The sequence below is a fragment of the Euleptes europaea genome, chromosome 7 (assembly GCF_029931775.1).
Source record: "Euleptes europaea isolate rEulEur1 chromosome 7, rEulEur1.hap1, whole genome shotgun sequence".
NCBI classification, from domain to species: domain Eukaryota; kingdom Metazoa; phylum Chordata; class Lepidosauria; order Squamata; family Sphaerodactylidae; genus Euleptes; species Euleptes europaea.
Genome location: NC_079318.1, coordinates 77,201,403 through 77,218,404, shown reverse-complemented (window position 1 = coordinate 77,218,404; position 17,002 = coordinate 77,201,403). Strand labels below are relative to the sequence as shown.

The 17,002-nt window shown below is 46.1% G+C and overlaps 1 protein-coding gene across 1 annotated transcript; it reads left to right on the top strand.

The window, feature by feature from the left end:
• The first annotated feature begins 1,532 nt into the window (after nucleotides 1-1,532).
• On the top strand, nucleotides 1,533-12,124 carry CLU (clusterin). Its single transcript, XM_056852464.1, has 8 exons — nucleotides 1,533-1,647; nucleotides 3,675-3,823; nucleotides 4,805-4,975; nucleotides 6,751-7,150; nucleotides 8,886-8,999; nucleotides 9,711-9,937; nucleotides 10,666-10,847; nucleotides 11,886-12,124. Exons 1-8 carry the CDS (start codon nucleotides 1,560-1,562, stop codon nucleotides 11,890-11,892), a joined length of 1,338 nt encoding a protein of 445 aa, XP_056708442.1. The 5' UTR covers nucleotides 1,533-1,559; the 3' UTR covers nucleotides 11,893-12,124.
• Nucleotides 12,125-17,002: the final 4,878 nt, after the last annotated feature.

Here is a 17,002-nt window from a genome sequence, read left to right as displayed (position 1 = left end):
TTTTGGAACTCTGCCTGTAGCCAGCATGGGAGGAAGCCATACAAACCCCGACCACTTTCAAGTGAGTGTGTGGTGGGCACCTGAAGTCTTTTTGGCCACTGTGAAATGTTTGCTCCCACTGTTGAAAGGCACAAGTTTTGACACCTCCCCCCCCAAAAAAACTGATGTTGAACTCCTGTTTCCAACCAATCCGGTTTGTTTCAGTAGCCAAACCAGGTTAGGCTATGGGGGTTACCGCACTTTGTATTCCCAGCAATGTATTAAGAGTTTGAAAATGTAAAAAACATCGCTTTAAAAGGGTTTTTGGATACCACAGCTTATAAATGGTTGGAAGATGTCTTCACAGCTAAAGGGGCCAAACAAAGTGCGAACAGTATTTTTTATACCGTTTTCAAACTCTTAATACATCGCTGGGAATACAAGTGCGGTAACCCCCATTAACTGAAATTTCAACAATTCCAGCATTTTTTTGGGGGCAGGGGGAATCAAATTGACTTTGAGCCTCTCGCATTATGTATTTAAAGTGTCTTGTTTGTAATGTGAAACAGAAAGCAAGGGAGAGGCGTTTGGAACTTGACGTAACATTCTAGTTGGTGTTGGCTTTTCCATTTGCATTATGAACTAATTTAGTGGAAAACTGCCCATGTCTGAAAATGCCCCAAGTGGCTGTGGGAACAGTTTATGTATTTAAACCATTTTTTAGCCCCTTTCTACCTCGCAGAACTCGAGGTGGCTAACAAAGTAAATAAGTGAATGTCCTGGACAGACGGCTACACTCCTAGGAAAGCAGCAAGAATTTGTATGGGACACACAGACATCTGCCCTCCAGATTGTAGGGAGCCACTAAAACAGCAGTTTGTTTAAAAGGGGAAGGTGGGAACAATCTTTTTTCCTTTTCAGCTTATGCACATAGCATCCTCAGGGTAGAGACATGTAGCATTCTTCTTTCATGGTCAGCTATCAGAGTGTCCATATTGCTTCTGATAAGAAAGCTGCATGTTGATCTGAAGAAATGGCTCTAACCTGGCTGCTACAGAACATCCAACTTTCTGCAGGGATGCAGGAATTGTAGGGGTGGGCTTGGGGAGACAGGAACATAGCAGAAGGAACCAGGTGTGCTGAGTTCTCCCTGAGTTCTCTGGGAGAGCCATGGCTCAGTGGGAGAGCATCTGCTTGGCACGCAGAAGGTCCCAGGTGTTCAATCCCTGGCATCTCCAGTTAAAGAGACTAGTCAAGTAGGTGATGTGAAAGACCTCTGCCTGAGACCCTGGAGAGCTGCTGCCGGAATGAGTAGACAGTGTTCATGTAGTGGCTGATGCTACCCAGAGCTGTACAGAGAAAAGGATTTCTTTATAGGTGATAAGACCTCTTCTATGTTTTCCCAAAAGGAAATGGGTCGTGCAATATCCTACTGCTTGGGAGAAGAGCCAAATAATGGGGGCATCCCTCCCCTCAAACAGAGGCTTGTTCTAATTCAACCTTATTTGATTGGGCTATTGCATTTTTCTGTTGTGTTTTTTCCCCCCTGCAGGACTCCGGGAATTCTTTCTGGAGGCAAGATGACGCCTACTTTCCTGCTCCCTCTGCTGGGGCTTCTCCTTTGCGGGGAGGGGGGCTTTTGCCTTGTTCCTCCCAATAAACTGCAGCGTAAGTAGGGGATGGGTGCTACTCTCTATTCCTGGTTGAAGGCAAGTGTGTTGCTGCATTCTGTGTTTGTACATAGAGGTGTGTGAGTTTGTGCATCAGAATGTCAAGTTAAGACAGTAAAAGGGGTGTGCCTGACAGAGGTGCTGGAGAGTTTTTGAGTGTCAGACAGGTTAGGTTCTGGCTAAACCTCTATCGAAGTCTTGCATCCTTTCCCAGCTTTTATTTTAGTCATGGAAACTTGGTGGAATTAGCGGGCAGGGCAGCTTGCTGAGACTTCATCCTGGGTCTGTAATAGGTGCAAACAATCTCCTTTGCCGACCACAAATCACCCACATTTGCCAGATGTGCTGGCCCTAGCTTCAGCCGTGAGGGCACTGTTTCCCAACCAGACACCTGCATCATGAGGTCACTTCCCAGAACAGTGACTCACTGGCAGCTTGTGGCCAGTTAGCGGGAAATTTTGCTTGACAAGTCACAATAGTCTGCAGACACTGCCAGATTGTGCAACAGCATTGGCAATCCAGCAGGCTGGACAGAGGTTAACCTCTCTCTCTTTGGAGCACTGAAGTTCATGGATGCTCTTTATTGATTGTGGCACAGCTTGGAAATGATTGGAGAACTTCATTCATTCATTTTTAAAATGATCAGCTTTGCTTTTTAATCAGATGTTCCTTAAAACAGCAAATGATATAAGGGGAGTGCTTAAAAAATATAACCTCCCAAAAGCAGATGGCAAAAAGAAATTCAAAATGATGCTTCATAAACAAATCAATAAAAGGCTGGAAGAAATCAGAAGGAACATCTGCAGATGATCAGATGAAACCAAAAATCAAGCATTCTCCGGTGATTGTGGGAAAAGGACTGCTTTGATCATGCATTTAAAAGCCAAGAGGGTGCTTTCTGAAATGCTGAGGTCCAATGTCTAAGAACTGCCAGACAAAATACCCTGTTGCCTGTGGTGATCTCTGAGCAGGGCATCTGCAGAGGTCAAGGTATAGGCAGGTTGCTTCAAGAGAGATATTCAGATGGTGAGTTTAACTCTGTGTGCGCATATAAGGCAGAGATAGTTGTTTGGTTTTGAGTCTCAATGTTCCCCCTCCAAGCCACAGAACATCTGGTACTCTCAACACTTTAGCCACTGTGATACTAGCTCAGTTGCCACAGAGCTGTATTAGCAAGTGGGTATATGTGGCCCTGGTTATGGTCTCTAGCCTATCACTTGAACCGTGGAGTATGTCCCCAGCTAGCTCATCTAATTTAGCCATCAAAGAAACATGTGCTGAGGTTTTGGTAAACTGCAGCCAATTTGGTTAAATTCTGTAACCGTCAGGGAGAAATTCGTGAAGCAGGTTTTGATGCTAAGAAATGAATTTGCCAAAGTAACTTTCTTCAAAATTTTGTAGATGGGAGTAGGTGACTGAGCGCTCTTTGCCTAGTTGGAGGGTTGTACGTGTAGCCCATTAGTACACATGTAACCCCTCAATGGGGCAAATTATGCTCCCTCAGACTGTTTTGAGGGGGGGAAATGACACCCCTTCCCTCCCTGTGCCATGGACCTGATCCAAATTGGGGCCCAAGGCATTTGGAAAACCAGCCCCTCCCTTCCACTCCTGACATCTGACTGTTGGTGTCCAAGTCAGGTCTGGGGAACTCCAGCCCTGCTTTACAGACTCTAACGTCTAGTATAGACCTATTACACATTGTATACATGTTGAATAGTGTATACACGTTGTTGGAGTGGTCACTGGATAGAATCTTGGTAAGGGTCCTTCCCAAACCTGGGGCCGCCCCGAAAGATCTTTTCAGTTTCCAAAACTAGTCCTGCCAGAGACTGCTGTTAAATATACATACAGTTCCTGAAGGGGTGGACAGCTCTCCTTGTGTTCATTATAAATGACTTTTTGGTACAATTTCTGCACCAAAATGCCTTCAGCGTAGGAATTTTGTATTGTGTGAAGTGGTTCCTAGAGTGATAGTACTGTTGAGATAATTAAAATAAACAAAACCTTCCTCTTCCCCTTCCCCAGAAATGTCTGAAACGGGGAGCAAGTACATCGACAGTGAGGTGGACAATGCCATCAGCGGAGTCAAGCAGATGAAAATCCTCATGGATGAAACAAATAAAGACCACCAGAAGATGCTGAACACCTTGGAAGACACAAATAAGAAGAAAGAGGTCTGTGTTGGTATGAGGGCCCACAGGCTTGGGAGCCAAGATATTTTCCCCTCAAAATGTCTTTCTCTGAGACCACAGTGCTACTTAATTTTAGTAATCTCAGAACACACACTGGCTAAGCTTCTTATACACAACAAGGGCAGTAACAGGATGCAGGCTTTAGACACATGTTTATATACGGTGTGGTTATTCTGACCTATGTTAAGTGACAGTGGCGACAGAACCAAGGGGTGTTTATATATCACTGAGTAGGCTTTGCATAACCCATGGTAGACTTCACATAACCCATCCTAGTCCAAGTTTTAGTGACAAAGTGGATGTCCTGTTTGGAATAAAAAACTGAGGTTTTTATTGCTACTTACGAGCATGCCAATTGTTGGATGGCAAGCAAAGTATCCTTCCCCTCTCCTCAAATTAAGCCTTGACTAGGTGTGGCTACCAACTCCTCCAGTTAGAGTGCCTTTTGAGGACTCCTCTCTCTCCACAATAATATTCCAGTTGGTGGGAAGATAGGCACCGCATTGGACTAATTTTTGTTAATGTCTAAGATAATTCTGCCCTGACCTGGATGGCCAAGGCTAGCCTGATCTTGTCAGATCTCAGAAGCTAAGCAGGGTCAGCCCTGGTTAGTATTTGGATGGGAGACCACCAAGGAATACCAAGGTTGCTGTGCAGAGGAAGGCAATGGCAAACCACCTCTGTTAGACTCTTGCCATGAAAACCCCCCAAAAGGGGTCGCCATAAGTCGGCCGTGACTTGACGGCACTTTACACACGCAAGATAATTCCTCTGACACTTTGTTAGGCTTCTGCCAGCTTTAAACAGTGGGGAAACTAGTATGTGACCCTCCCATCTGTAGTTGAGGATTTTCCTTGTGAAAGGAAGGACAGTCTCCCTCATCTTTCAACCTCTGGTTTGGTCTTGCCCAGGAAGGCCCCTTGACACATTTGAGAGGAATTGACTTCCGGGTTTTGTCTTTAGGAGGCCCTCCTCCTTGCCAAGGAGACTGAGCAGCAGCTAACCACAAAGCAGGAGGTTTGCAACGAGACCATGTTGGCCCTTTGGGAAGAGTGCAAGCCGTGCCTGAAGCAGACCTGCATGAGATTCTACTCCAGGACATGCCACAGCGGTGCTGGCCTGGTCGGCAGGCAGGTGAGTTGGCCAGTTAAGCATTGCCAGTTAAGATGCACTTGGATGGGTTCAAGTTTTGGATCACAGTGTGGTGCAGAAATGTGGGATGCTTCGTCTGTGCTGATCTAAGTGGTTTGTAAGAGTGTGGAGTAGAGGGGTTGCATGTTTATGGAGAAGAAACCTCCTAATGATGGAGACAGGTGCCTTCAGCCTTTCTCATCATTCTTGTAGTTATTTCCCTTGGTTTACATTGTGAGCTCTTGAGTGGGAAACCCTTTTTTAGATGTGTGGATGACTGTAACGGGTGTGGGGTAGGATTGGGCAGGGGTGTAAACTATGGGGGAGGAAGTAGTACTTAAGCCCCCCCCCCCCCGCCAGGATTTCCCAGCAGGGGCAATGTCCCCCCAGGTTGCCAGGTAGCATCATGAAGCTGCTCAGGCTGTCAGCACCTTATTTCAAGAGTCAAAAGCTCTCTTTGTTGGTTATCTGTTGAAGGGAGCATTGACTCTCAAAATCTTATACCCCCAAAATCTTGTTGGTCTCTAAGGTGCTACTGGACTCGAATCTCGCTGTTCTTCTGCAGGCCAACATGGCTACCTTCTGAAAGTATCTGATCTAGCAGTAGAAAAGAGCAAGAGTCCTGTAGCACCTTAAAGGCTTACAAAATATCTGGCAGGGTGTGAGCTACCAAGGACCCCCTTCCTACCTAGATGTGTGTTCTGTCTGCCCTGATTCCATCCTGGCTAGGTTTACCTCGGCAGCCATGTGAGGAGCTAGCAATGCTTTTCTTTGGAGAAAGCGAGGGCAAGACTCTCCTCAGTCTATGCTAACAAGAGGCCAAAACTTTGAGTGGGAGACTGATTCCCTGATGGGACATCTGCATGCCTCCCCATTGCCAGAGGGGCTTGCAAAGCCAGGCACCCACACCTTGGTCTATCAAGATAATGTCATCAGCAAATGCAAGTCTTCTTGAGAGCAAAATTTAATTATCAAGCAGCCAGGTGTTCTTATTACTTTTTGCTGACCTTCCCTGACCTTCCCTGAATGTCTCCTAGCCTACAAACTTGCTCCGTGCATGTGTGGGAGCTTCCAACCTGCCAGCATTTTTGTCCACCCTGCCTGGATGCAATCTCCTTTTGTCACCATTTGTTGTTTATGGTTTTTGGAAATATAAACAATTTCATATTGAAATAATTTAAAATAGACTAAGTATGGACCTGGCTCAGGTTCAGCCCTGTGCCGCCACCCCACCCTCAGGAAATTGAGAAGTCTATGTCCCTACTGAGAGCCAGCTTGGTATAGTAGTTAAGAGAGGTGGGCTCTAATCTGGGAGAACCGGGTTCGATTCCCCACTCCTCCACATGAAACCTGCTGGGTGACTGTGGGCTAGTCACAGTTCTCTCAGAACTCTCTCAATCTACGCAGAGTCAGGAAATGGCAAACCACCTCCGAATGTCTCTTTCCTTGAAAACCCTACGGGGTTGCCATAAGCCAGCTGTGACTTGACGGTAGGGTTGCCAGGTGCCCGGTAATTTGTCCCTCTGCCCTCCGACCACCTGAAGGTCGGCAAGCAAACGTGCGAGCACCGATGCGCCCACACCGCTCTCCTGCCCCCAAAGCTCCCGCCGGAGGAAAGGGGGGACCTGGCAACCCTACTTGATGGCACTTTCCACCACCATACACCCCTGCTGTTGAGAGCTGTGCTGTGAGACAGTGTGGACATCTGTGCTGTGAGACAGTGTGGACATCTGTGGTACTCTGTTTCGATGCTAAGAGCCTGGCCTTGTTCCTTGCAGCTGGAGGAGTTTCTAAACCACACCTCTCCTTTCTCCATCTGGGTGAACGGAGAGCGTGTTGACTCCCTGATGGATGAGACTGAAGAGCAAGGCCGGAGATTGCATGACCTGGAGGAACGCTACAGCGTGATGGCGGATGGTGTGGACAACCTCTTCCAAGAGAGCAGGCTGGCCTCTGGGCGTCTCTCCCCCTCCTTCAGTATCTTCCCAAATAACTTCTGGAATCCTTTCAGTGGCATCAGCTTCCCTTTTACTCGGCCCAGAGTTGCCAGAAGCGCCCACTCTTTCTTTCCAAGCCGTCTGTTCCCCTCCCAGCTATTCCAGCCATTGCTTGAGGCTTTTGAGCACGATCCGTGGCTGGGGGGAAACCACGGACGTTGGCTGGGTGGATTCCCAACAGGTAAGGAGCAGAGGAGGGCCTGTGGCTCAGTGGCAGAGCATCTACTTGGCATGCAGAAGGTCCCAGGTTCAATCCCCGGCATCTCTGGTTGAAAGGACCAGGTGGCAGATGATGTGAAAGAGCACTGCCTGTTGCCTGGAAGAGCCACTGCCAGTCTAGTGATCTTGATGGACTGATGGTCTGATTCAGTATAAGGCAACTTCATGGGTGCACTGATCGGAGCTGGTCTTAACCATTTGAATGTCCTGCCTTACCCTGTCTTATTTTTTGCATTTTTATTCTACCCTTGCTGCAAGCCTTGTGGACGTGGTTCTCTCCGTCTCCCTTTTTATCCTCATAGCAGCCCTGTGAGGTCGGTCATACTTGGAGGGAACGACATGCCCAAAGTCACCCTGAGAGCTTCATGGGATTGAACCTGATTCTCCCCAGCCACAGTCTGGCACTGTCCCATACTGTCTAGAGAGACAGCATGGTGTAGTGACTAGGAGTGGTGGACTCTAATCTGGAGAACCAGGTTGGTTTCCCTAATCCTACCCATAAGGCCAGCTGGGTGACCTTGGGATAGTCAGTTCTCTTTGAACTCTCTCAGCCTCACCTACCTCACGGTATCTGTTGTGCAGAGGGGAAGGGAAGGAGATTGTAAGCCAGTTTGATTCTCCTTAAAAGATAGAGAAAATTGGCATATAAAAACCAACTCTCCCTCCTCCTCCTCCTCTGTGGTTTCTGCTATGGAAATGCTTACCAAAACATTAGAGTTTGATGCATAGGCATTTGTTCTGGGGAAGAGGGTATCAAGATTATTCTTAAGACTGGGAAGACTATGTTCAGTGAATAGAGCATTGCCAGTGGGCTAGGGAGCCCTTGTGTTGAGTCCTTGGTTTTCTGGTCACTGCCTCATAATCTTACCTTACTTTATGAGAAGAGAATGGGAAAAGTGGTGTAGTGGCTAAGAATGGCGGACTAGGATCTGGGAGACCCAGGTTTGAATCCCAACTTGTGCCATAGAAGCTTGCTGGGTGACCTTGGGCCAGACACACACACTCAGCCAACCTCCCTGACAGAGGAGTTGTGAGGGAAAAATGCAGGAGAGGAGAATGATGTCAGCTGCTTTGGGTTCCCATTGGGGAGAAAGGTGGAGTATAAAATGAATTACTTCAGTAACATTTTAATTTATTTATCTGTAAGACAATCTTGCAAGGTTGGCCAGTATTGTTTCCATAGTGCAAGCTGCTGTCAGACCTCTGCAAAAATCCAGGTAGTGAGTTTGTAATGAAGGTGTGGTTTTATTCAAGGGTTTGCCTGGCTCCCTCTTGCCTAATGACAAAAAATGGAACTTCTTTTTTAAATCTGCTTTTGTTATTCCACCTATGATATCTGAGGAAGTGCTTCCTGCATTCTATTTGGAAAGGTACACAGAAACGGGATCGGGCCATTTAGTGCCTTCTAGATTTTAACAGTTGCTGCCAGATGTTCCCAGGAAGCTGACAAGGAGGGCAGGAAGGCCTGCCCCATTATTAATCCCCAGCACTTGGTATCCAGAGGTGTAGTCCCACTGGACATGGAGGTTCTAGTTTTATCATAGTCATGCAGGCTGAAATGTAAACCTGGGGACCTGAATGAAGCAATGCATTCAAAATTCAGAGGTCAAATGGCACTACTAATCCTCATGACTTAAATGTATCTGGTAGGGCCGGAGGCTGATAGCGTTCTAGTGACATTCCCTTACCCCTTTCAGAGGCGCGCAATTTCAGCAACGACCGCATGGTGTGTCGTGAGATCCGACGAAATTCTTCAGGCTGCCTGAGGATGAAGGAGAAGTGTGAGAAATGTCAGGCAATCTTGGATGTGGGTAAGTCTGGGGAGGCGTTGTGCTTTGCTCCTCCCCCCATTTACCAATTGTAATCAGTTACAAACAGTGTTTAGCATATAAAAGAACCCATGCAGGCTTATCTTCAGCTGGCATCTTGGTTAGGGTTGCCAGTTCTTTTGTGCGCAGTAATGCTAGCATGCCAGTGTGGCATACATCGGGCCCATCAGTCTTTGCAGAGGAGCCAATAATCTAATTTAAATGTGAGGTCTGCATGGGAATGAGCTCAGCATTGCTTTTAAATTGGGCCAGAGTTTGCCTGTCCCTCCAACCTCAGAATGGGGAGCTAGCATGCATTTGGGGTAATTTTGCTCCCTGGTGTGATGAGATGGTCCATTTGAATACATCATTAGAACATAGAGTTCAGGAACATGTGAATACATCATTGGAACATAGAGTTCCAAAGATAATGGTACTTTGCTTTGGGATTAGTTTCAGAGAGTGGCTGTGTTGCTCTGCTTTAGAAGCAATAAGCTCAAATCCAACAGCACCTTTGCAATCAACATGATTTTTGGGGTGTATGCTCTTGAGAGTCCAAGCTCTCTTCATCTGATACCTGACAAAGAGAGCTTTGGCTGTGAAAAGCTTCTGTCCCAAAAACTTCGTTGGTCTCGAAGGTGCTGCTGGTCTCAAATCTGGTTCTGCTTTGGGATTGTTTCCCAAGACCCCTCTTATCTTCCGCACCCCACACAGATTGCTCCCAGACGGATCCAGATCAGAGCCGGCTGAGGGAGCGTTTTGAGGAGGCCCTGCGGAGGGCTGAACAGTTTAGCCGGGTGTACGACAACCTCTTCAAGACCTTCCAAGAGGACATGTTCAACACCACGAGGCTTCTTGATCAACTCAATTCCCAGTTTGGGTGGGTCTCTCGCCTGGCCAACCTCACCCGGAACGACTACAGGCCTCTGCGGGTCACCACGGTGAGTCACCATGGTGTAGATGTGTATGTAGAAGTGTTCATGCTGATCTACATGCCGCGCCTCGTTCTGCATATGGGTGAATTCAGGGAGGGGTTTGTGCTATTATAACCAACGCCGATTAGAATTGCTGTACAAATGGGTTGGAAATGTGGAAGAAACGACCCTTTAAGGAAAAATGGAAGGCGGTCTTCTTGGGCACCTTGATTCCGTTGTTTGTAATTGTGCCTTTGCCCTGACCTGGATGGCCCAGGCTAACGCGTCTTGTCACATCTCTGAAGCTAAGCAGGGGTGGCCCTGTTTAGCACTTGGATGGGAAACCACCAAGGAAGTCCAGGGTTGCTACGCAGAGGCAAGCTGTGACAAAACACCCTTGTTCATCTCTTGCCTTGAAAACCCTACGGGGTCCCCATAAGGGGCCTGCAACTTGGCAGCACTTTCCACCAATTGTGCCTTTGCACGGTGAAGGACATGAACAGCCATGAACATTTATTCTGTTCTCTTGTTTTTAGAGGCTGGGAAGGGAACTTAAGCATGTGCCTTGCCCAGGGCCACAGAGTGAGTCTGCGGCTGGGCTGGAATGCCCTTAGGTTGATGTTGTTAAACATAACTTGTCGGTATCGCACCGTCTTGCCCACAGTCCGAAGAGGCGATTGCTTGTTTCTCTAGCAGCGTTGGTTTTCCAGGTGAATGGCTTGTGTTTAACAACCAGGGGCTTTCTTCTCTTAAAGGTTCTTTCCAAATCCTCCAATCCAGAGGAACCATCCAGGCCATCTGACACCGAGGTGACCATCCAGCTCTTTGACTCGGAGCCTCAGCAGCTGACTGTGCCAGGAAGCATTCCTTGGGAGGATCCCAGGTTCATGGAAATAGTGGCAGAAAAGGCACTGCGCCATTTCAAAGACAATGAAGTGTAAGTGAGGCACTGAGTGAGAGTCTGGGTGGGTGGGTGGGTGTAGTGGGGCAGGGCAGACTGCAGAGTGAACCTGAAGGCAAACTGTTTAGCAAACAGGTTGCCAGAGTATTGTGGAGGGATCATCTGGTACAGCTATGGCCAAGTTCTTGTTGAGATAGACAGCCTGTTTCTGGACTGTACCATTTCGGATGGCGGGGAGGAGTTTTGTGACTGAATAATCTCACGTAAAAAGGAACATCCTCTGTACGTGGAGAAACTGGTACATTGGGGAGGCACCTCAGACCGAACCTTGATGCTTGGTTTGTGTGTGGAGGGATGGTTGGTCTAGAGGAGCAGTCAGTCAACACATGAACACATGAAGCTGCCTTATACTGAATCAGACCCTTGGTCCATCAAAGTCAGTATTGTCTACTCAGACCGGCAGCGGCTCTCCAGTCATATGGAGCCCAGCTGTCAGTCTGAAGTGACAGCCTGGATGCAAATTTAGTGTTTCATGTGTGTGTGTTGTTAAGTGCCATCAAGTCGCTTCCGACTCATGGCGTTTCATGGGACATGCCAAAACATCTCCACCATATACTGGCAAGAAAAAGTCTTAAAATCATGGCCTGGAAAATCTGCCCCCCCATATTTTGTGACATCTGGGCCTGATGAAGAGTTCTGGAGATCTTGAAAACTTGTATTCTGCTATTTGATACCTCTTAAAAGGTATCCCATAGATTGTGTTCTACCCTTTCTGGATTTTGCTCCATGGAAAACCGGTTATCTTTCTAGGGCATGAAGAGATGATGCAGCAAGAAGGGCACCTCCTCAGATATTGGGTTCCAAATGGTTTTTTCCCTTTACGGGAAATGAGAACTGAAAAGGGAAAAGAGGGTTTCTCTTTATTCCTACCTTTGCTTGTGACCTGGAGCAATGTCTACCGAAGGGTTGTGCTCCATGGAATCACATAATGCTCAGAAATGTCCATTTCCCCCCCTTAGGACTGTGTCATCAGGAAACCCCCCTCCTAAAGGTGTTTTTTCTTCTTTCTACTAGGATGTAGCCATTTCTGCTGCTTGGATCTTTGGCCACGACAAGGGAAACAAAGAAGCCATAGCCTTCTGCCGTTCCTGCCTTCCTGCCTCGTAGCTGTCCTAGCGCCACAGCGGAGCTGCGCCCACCAAATCCCATCTGTTTGCACTTGTAGTTCATACACTGTGTCGCCTGCCCTACTTTTGCTGCTGGGTCTTGGCTGACCCAAATCTGAAATAAAAAGATTTAGGCCTGACATTGAACAGTGGTGTTTCTAGATTTGGTTTTCTAGAGAATTAAGTGGTGAAGTAGCAAGCTTGGGTACCTCTGAGGTAGCCGCTTATCTTAGAGCCAGCGTGGTATAGTGGTTAAGAGCAGTGGTTTGGAGTGGTGGATTCTGATCTGGAGAACCGGGTTTGATTCCCCACTCCTCCATATGAGCGGCAGAGGCTAATCTGGTGAACTGGATTTGTTTCCCCACTCCTACACACGAAGCCAACTGGGTGACCTTGGGCAAGTCGCAGCTCTCTTAGAGCTCTCAGCCCCACCTACCTCACAGGGTGTCTGTTGTGGGAAGGGAAGGTGATTGTAAGCCAGTTTGATTCTTCAAGTGGTAGAGAAAGTCAGCATATAAAAACCAACTCTTCTTCGCCAGTATAAGCACTTGTTTTCACTGCTAGAACTAAGCCCTGTAACAGATTGAGCCCTGTGCAGATTGCTTTTTCTTTATTATTTCCTAATCTACTTCTGCGTGAACTGCCCCTAGGATGTCCTGGGACTACCTGCTGGTACAGATGTGTCCCTACAGATCTTTTCTTGTTCCACAGCAGTCTCAAAAATTTGTTGGGAACAACCTGTTCAGCATATCTTCCATGGACAAAGGATGTACTGTATGTAAGGTATCGTTCACTGACCTACCTTTTCTACTTCCCACCCCTTGATGAATATAGCTGAAACTAGCAGAAAAAGGGGAAGATCCAACATGAGATGGATTGACTCAATCAAGGAAGCCATGGCCCTCAGTTGCAAGTTGTAAGCAAGGTTGCTAAGGATAGGACGTTTTGGAGGTCATTGATTCATAGGTCACGGTCAGACGTGACTTGACGGCACTTACGCACACACACACGTGTTTTTGTATCAGATTAAGACTCGGGAGATCAGGGTACAAATTGCTACTTGGCCATGAAGCTGTGTCTGACCTTGGGCCGGTCATCTTCTTGGCCTAACCTATCTCAAAGGATTGTTGTGAGGATAAAATAGGGAAAAGAGAGAACTATGTGAACATGCCTGAGTTCCTTAGAGGAAAGGCAAAATAACCGTGATGGATAGATGATTTTAAAATCTTATTTTGCCTCAGTGGAGTTCCCAAGAACGCAGTGTCAATCCGCAGGCCATTCATGAAACATAAGACAAGAATATAGCAAATCCCACCAAAACTAAAGAGTCCCACCAAAGTACCTTGTAAAGAGATAAAAATCCAAAGGCAAGGGGCAGGGAGGGAAACATACGTACTTCTTCCCAAAAGCTGGCAGGAATATCTTCCACCAGGTATCTAAAATGCCAAGTTAGCCAGACGTTTATTTATTTATACCCCTGCCTTTCCCCTCACCAAAGCACCCTGCACTTTTCTCCATTTAGGGTTTTCAAGGTAAGAATTAGCACTCTGAATTGTGTTCAGAAAAACACTTGAAGCATAAGATGTTCTGTCGGAACTGGTGTGGTGTTCTGAATGACTCTGGTCAGGCCTGATTCAGATAGAAGTGTGCACTTAAGAAGCCTTAGCCATCTAGTTAGCTTTCCTAAATCAGTGCTTTCCTATATCAGATCATTTAACTCCTGGCACGAGGTACACATTCAACATCATAGATGCTATAGGTAACATCATAGATGCTATAGGTACAGAGAGAATCTTTGCTTACATTTTAATCCTTTATTAGAACATAACTATTCTGCTGTGTAGTGGCTAAGAGCGACAGACTCTAATCTGGAGAACCAGGTTCAATTCCCCACTCCTTCACATGAAGCCAGTCACAGTTCTCTCAGAACTCTTTCAGCCCTCTCAGAGGCAGGCAATGGCAAACCTCCTCCGAATGTTTCTTGCCTTGAAAACCCTATGGAGTCGCCATAAGTCAGCTGTGACTTGACAGCACACACACACACATTCTGCATTTTTAACACTGGTATACCATCCATTACTGCAACATGGGTAATTAAAGGAGTGCATAAAAATAGCTTACCTACAGATAAGCAGATCACAAGCAAGGAGCCCCTTCTAAGAAGCTCCCAATCAATTCACCTTCCCATATTTGTTGGTTTTTATTATAATGTCCTAAAAACAGATAGCTGTCCCACTTGATAAGGGCATTCATTCTTGGCTATCGTATACAGTTCTAATATCTTTTTAAAATATGTAAAATTGTTCATTCTTGCTGCTTTTTATCATAAGCAAGTCTATTTAAACATAGTGATTACAAGTTTCTCATGTGTACAAATATCTGTTGGCACACAACCAATGTACCCTGTCTTTGAACTATATCTTTGCCTTTGTGAAGTTGAACATTCTGGCCATTCTCAGATGCTTCTGTACCTGGGCCTCAACTTAAAATAACTATTGATGTGGGTTAGATGGCTTCTAATCTACAGAAGGCCATATCACTGTGTTATTCTTTTGTTTCTTGCCCAAGGCTATCCTGTTCTGGTACAATGAACTCCCTTTTTGGCATGCTTAGCTAAGAGACTAGGCTAATTCTTTCTGCGTGCAGAAACAGCCTCTTTTTGGTCAAGCCCAGCACCTGTTCCCCTATATTCCCTTGCCATATCTGTGACAGTGGTGTGTTTCGAACGTCCTTCAGTCAGCATCCTTGCTGCTGTCCTGGACCTACTGCAGTTGAGAACATACCTTAAAGGGGCTAGTTTAAAGATGTAATCGTTGTGCAAATTTTGAAGCCAGAAAACTGCCCTCTCTCTTTAACAAAAGGAAATTTGGGGGAAAGTTGAAAGCATATGCAATACTTAATTGAGCATAAGCTTATTTCTACAGTGTTAACATAAAACACAGCATTCCTAACTTAGCACATACATTGTGTGTTTGTTTGTCACATTTACCAAACTGAAAAGTATAAATGCCTTCTACAACCAAACGGGCATATGCACATGTGCCGTACCTGAGTTTTTGCCATCCGAGGTTGGAAAAAATGAAAGTTGTAAAAGAAAATGTGTAGTATGAACAGTGTCTCATACAGTCATTATTTGGTTAAAATCATACTTCGATATCAATTATAACATTGAATTCTTTAATAGTGTATCTTCACCATCATACACATTGTAGCATTTTAATTATGGACAAAATTAGTCACGTATGAAACATGTTGGTTAAATTATTGGACTAGGATTTGGGAGACCCGGATTAACTAGCAAGGACTCAGAAGAGAAACCTTACAGTCATTTTGGGTGTCCTTAAGAACACCTCTTTGATTCTCCTTGAATGTGATTTGGACTGAGTTTGTAACAGGAGAGATTTGACCAAGGTATGGATTGGAATCCCAATTCTAGTGTAATTTTGGCCAACAGATTAAAAATTCTCCTCGGCTCAAAGACATGAAGTTGTTATAAGGCACAAGAAGTTTCCATATCCTCTATGGACTTTGATCAAAGGAGACTGCGCTTTAACAAGACACCAAAGGTGCTAAATCAGAGTATTCCCAACACGTACTGCAACAAGCTTCCTAAATGCTTGAAAGACTCTTCAGATCTGCAACACCATTCCTCCTTAATGGGTCTTCCCCTCCTACTGTTTCAGAAGCATTCTTTCCATGTTTTAAAGATGGACGTTCTGTTTTCTACAATGATCATGAACAGTACGAACATTTTTTTTAAAAGCAGATTAAAATCAGTCAGATGGCACCTCAGAAGCTGTGCAGTCTCTCCTCAGCTCCCTTGAGCAAGCTGCCTGATGGTAGTTGCCACAGACTCCACGGCTTCCTGATTGGCCTGGCAGTGGTAGAATCCATCTTGCATGGAGAAGCAGGCATGCACAGTTCCTACCAGGGCTGGGTGTGGAATTTGTGGCTTGATGTCAGCGAAGAATTTAGTGTTGCTCTTGTGCTTATGATGGAGAACAACCAAAAGGGCCTTTTGCATAGCTGGAAGGGGATTCAGAGCAACAAGTAAGAGGTGGAATTAAGAGGCACCTGGGCAGGCCATTGATTGGAGAGATTCGCTACAGTGCCTGGGGGAGGGAAGAGACCTAACTGCACATTTATTTAAAATGTTTCCATGCCGCCTTCCTGCCCAAATAGGGTCCCCCAGGTTGCCTAACATCAAACATGAATACATTTCTACATCAAACGTTTAAAACAAAGTATATGTATAATTCAATAAAACATATAACACCAATTCCAGGGAGGAGGCCAATAAGAGTTATCGAGGATATACCAAACAGGAAAAAAAAGTCTCTCTCTTTTGGTGGAAGATAGCAATAGAGGGAGACAGAGGAATCTCCCTGGGGAGGGAGTTCTAACATTTCGGTGCCATGACCGAAAGGTCTTTTCTTGGGTGGTCACCCTTTTAGCCTCAGATGGTGGAGGCACTCACAGCAGGGCCTGCAAAGATGGCCATAGAGGACAGGTAGGTTCATATGGGAGAAGTTGGTCTATAAAATATACTGGCCCCAAGCAGTATTGAGATTTAAAGAACCTTGAATTGGGCACGGAAACAAACTAGAATCCAGTGTAGATGTAACAAGACTAGAGTGATATGGTCCCTATGACCCACTCCAGTCAACGTTCTGTCAGTAGCATTTTGTACCAACTATAGCCTCCGGACCATCTCCAAGGGCAGTTCCATGAAGAGTTCAATGAAGAAATCTAATCTAGATGCTATCAGGAATCCTTGAAGTTGGCCAGCCAGCACTCATTCAATCACCTTGCTCAAAAATGGTACAACTGAGACAATGGTCATTATTCAACTCTATTGGGTCCATAGTCAGCTTACTGCCTCCCAGACCTCCTCCACCACCCTCCCCCAGCAGATTTAAGCAGTCAGGCAGGGCAAGGGTTGTCCAAGCAGGTAGTAGGTCTCAAACTTCCAAGAAGCCTGTCTCCATCATCAGACTGCACATGCTGAAAGGTATCCCACACAAC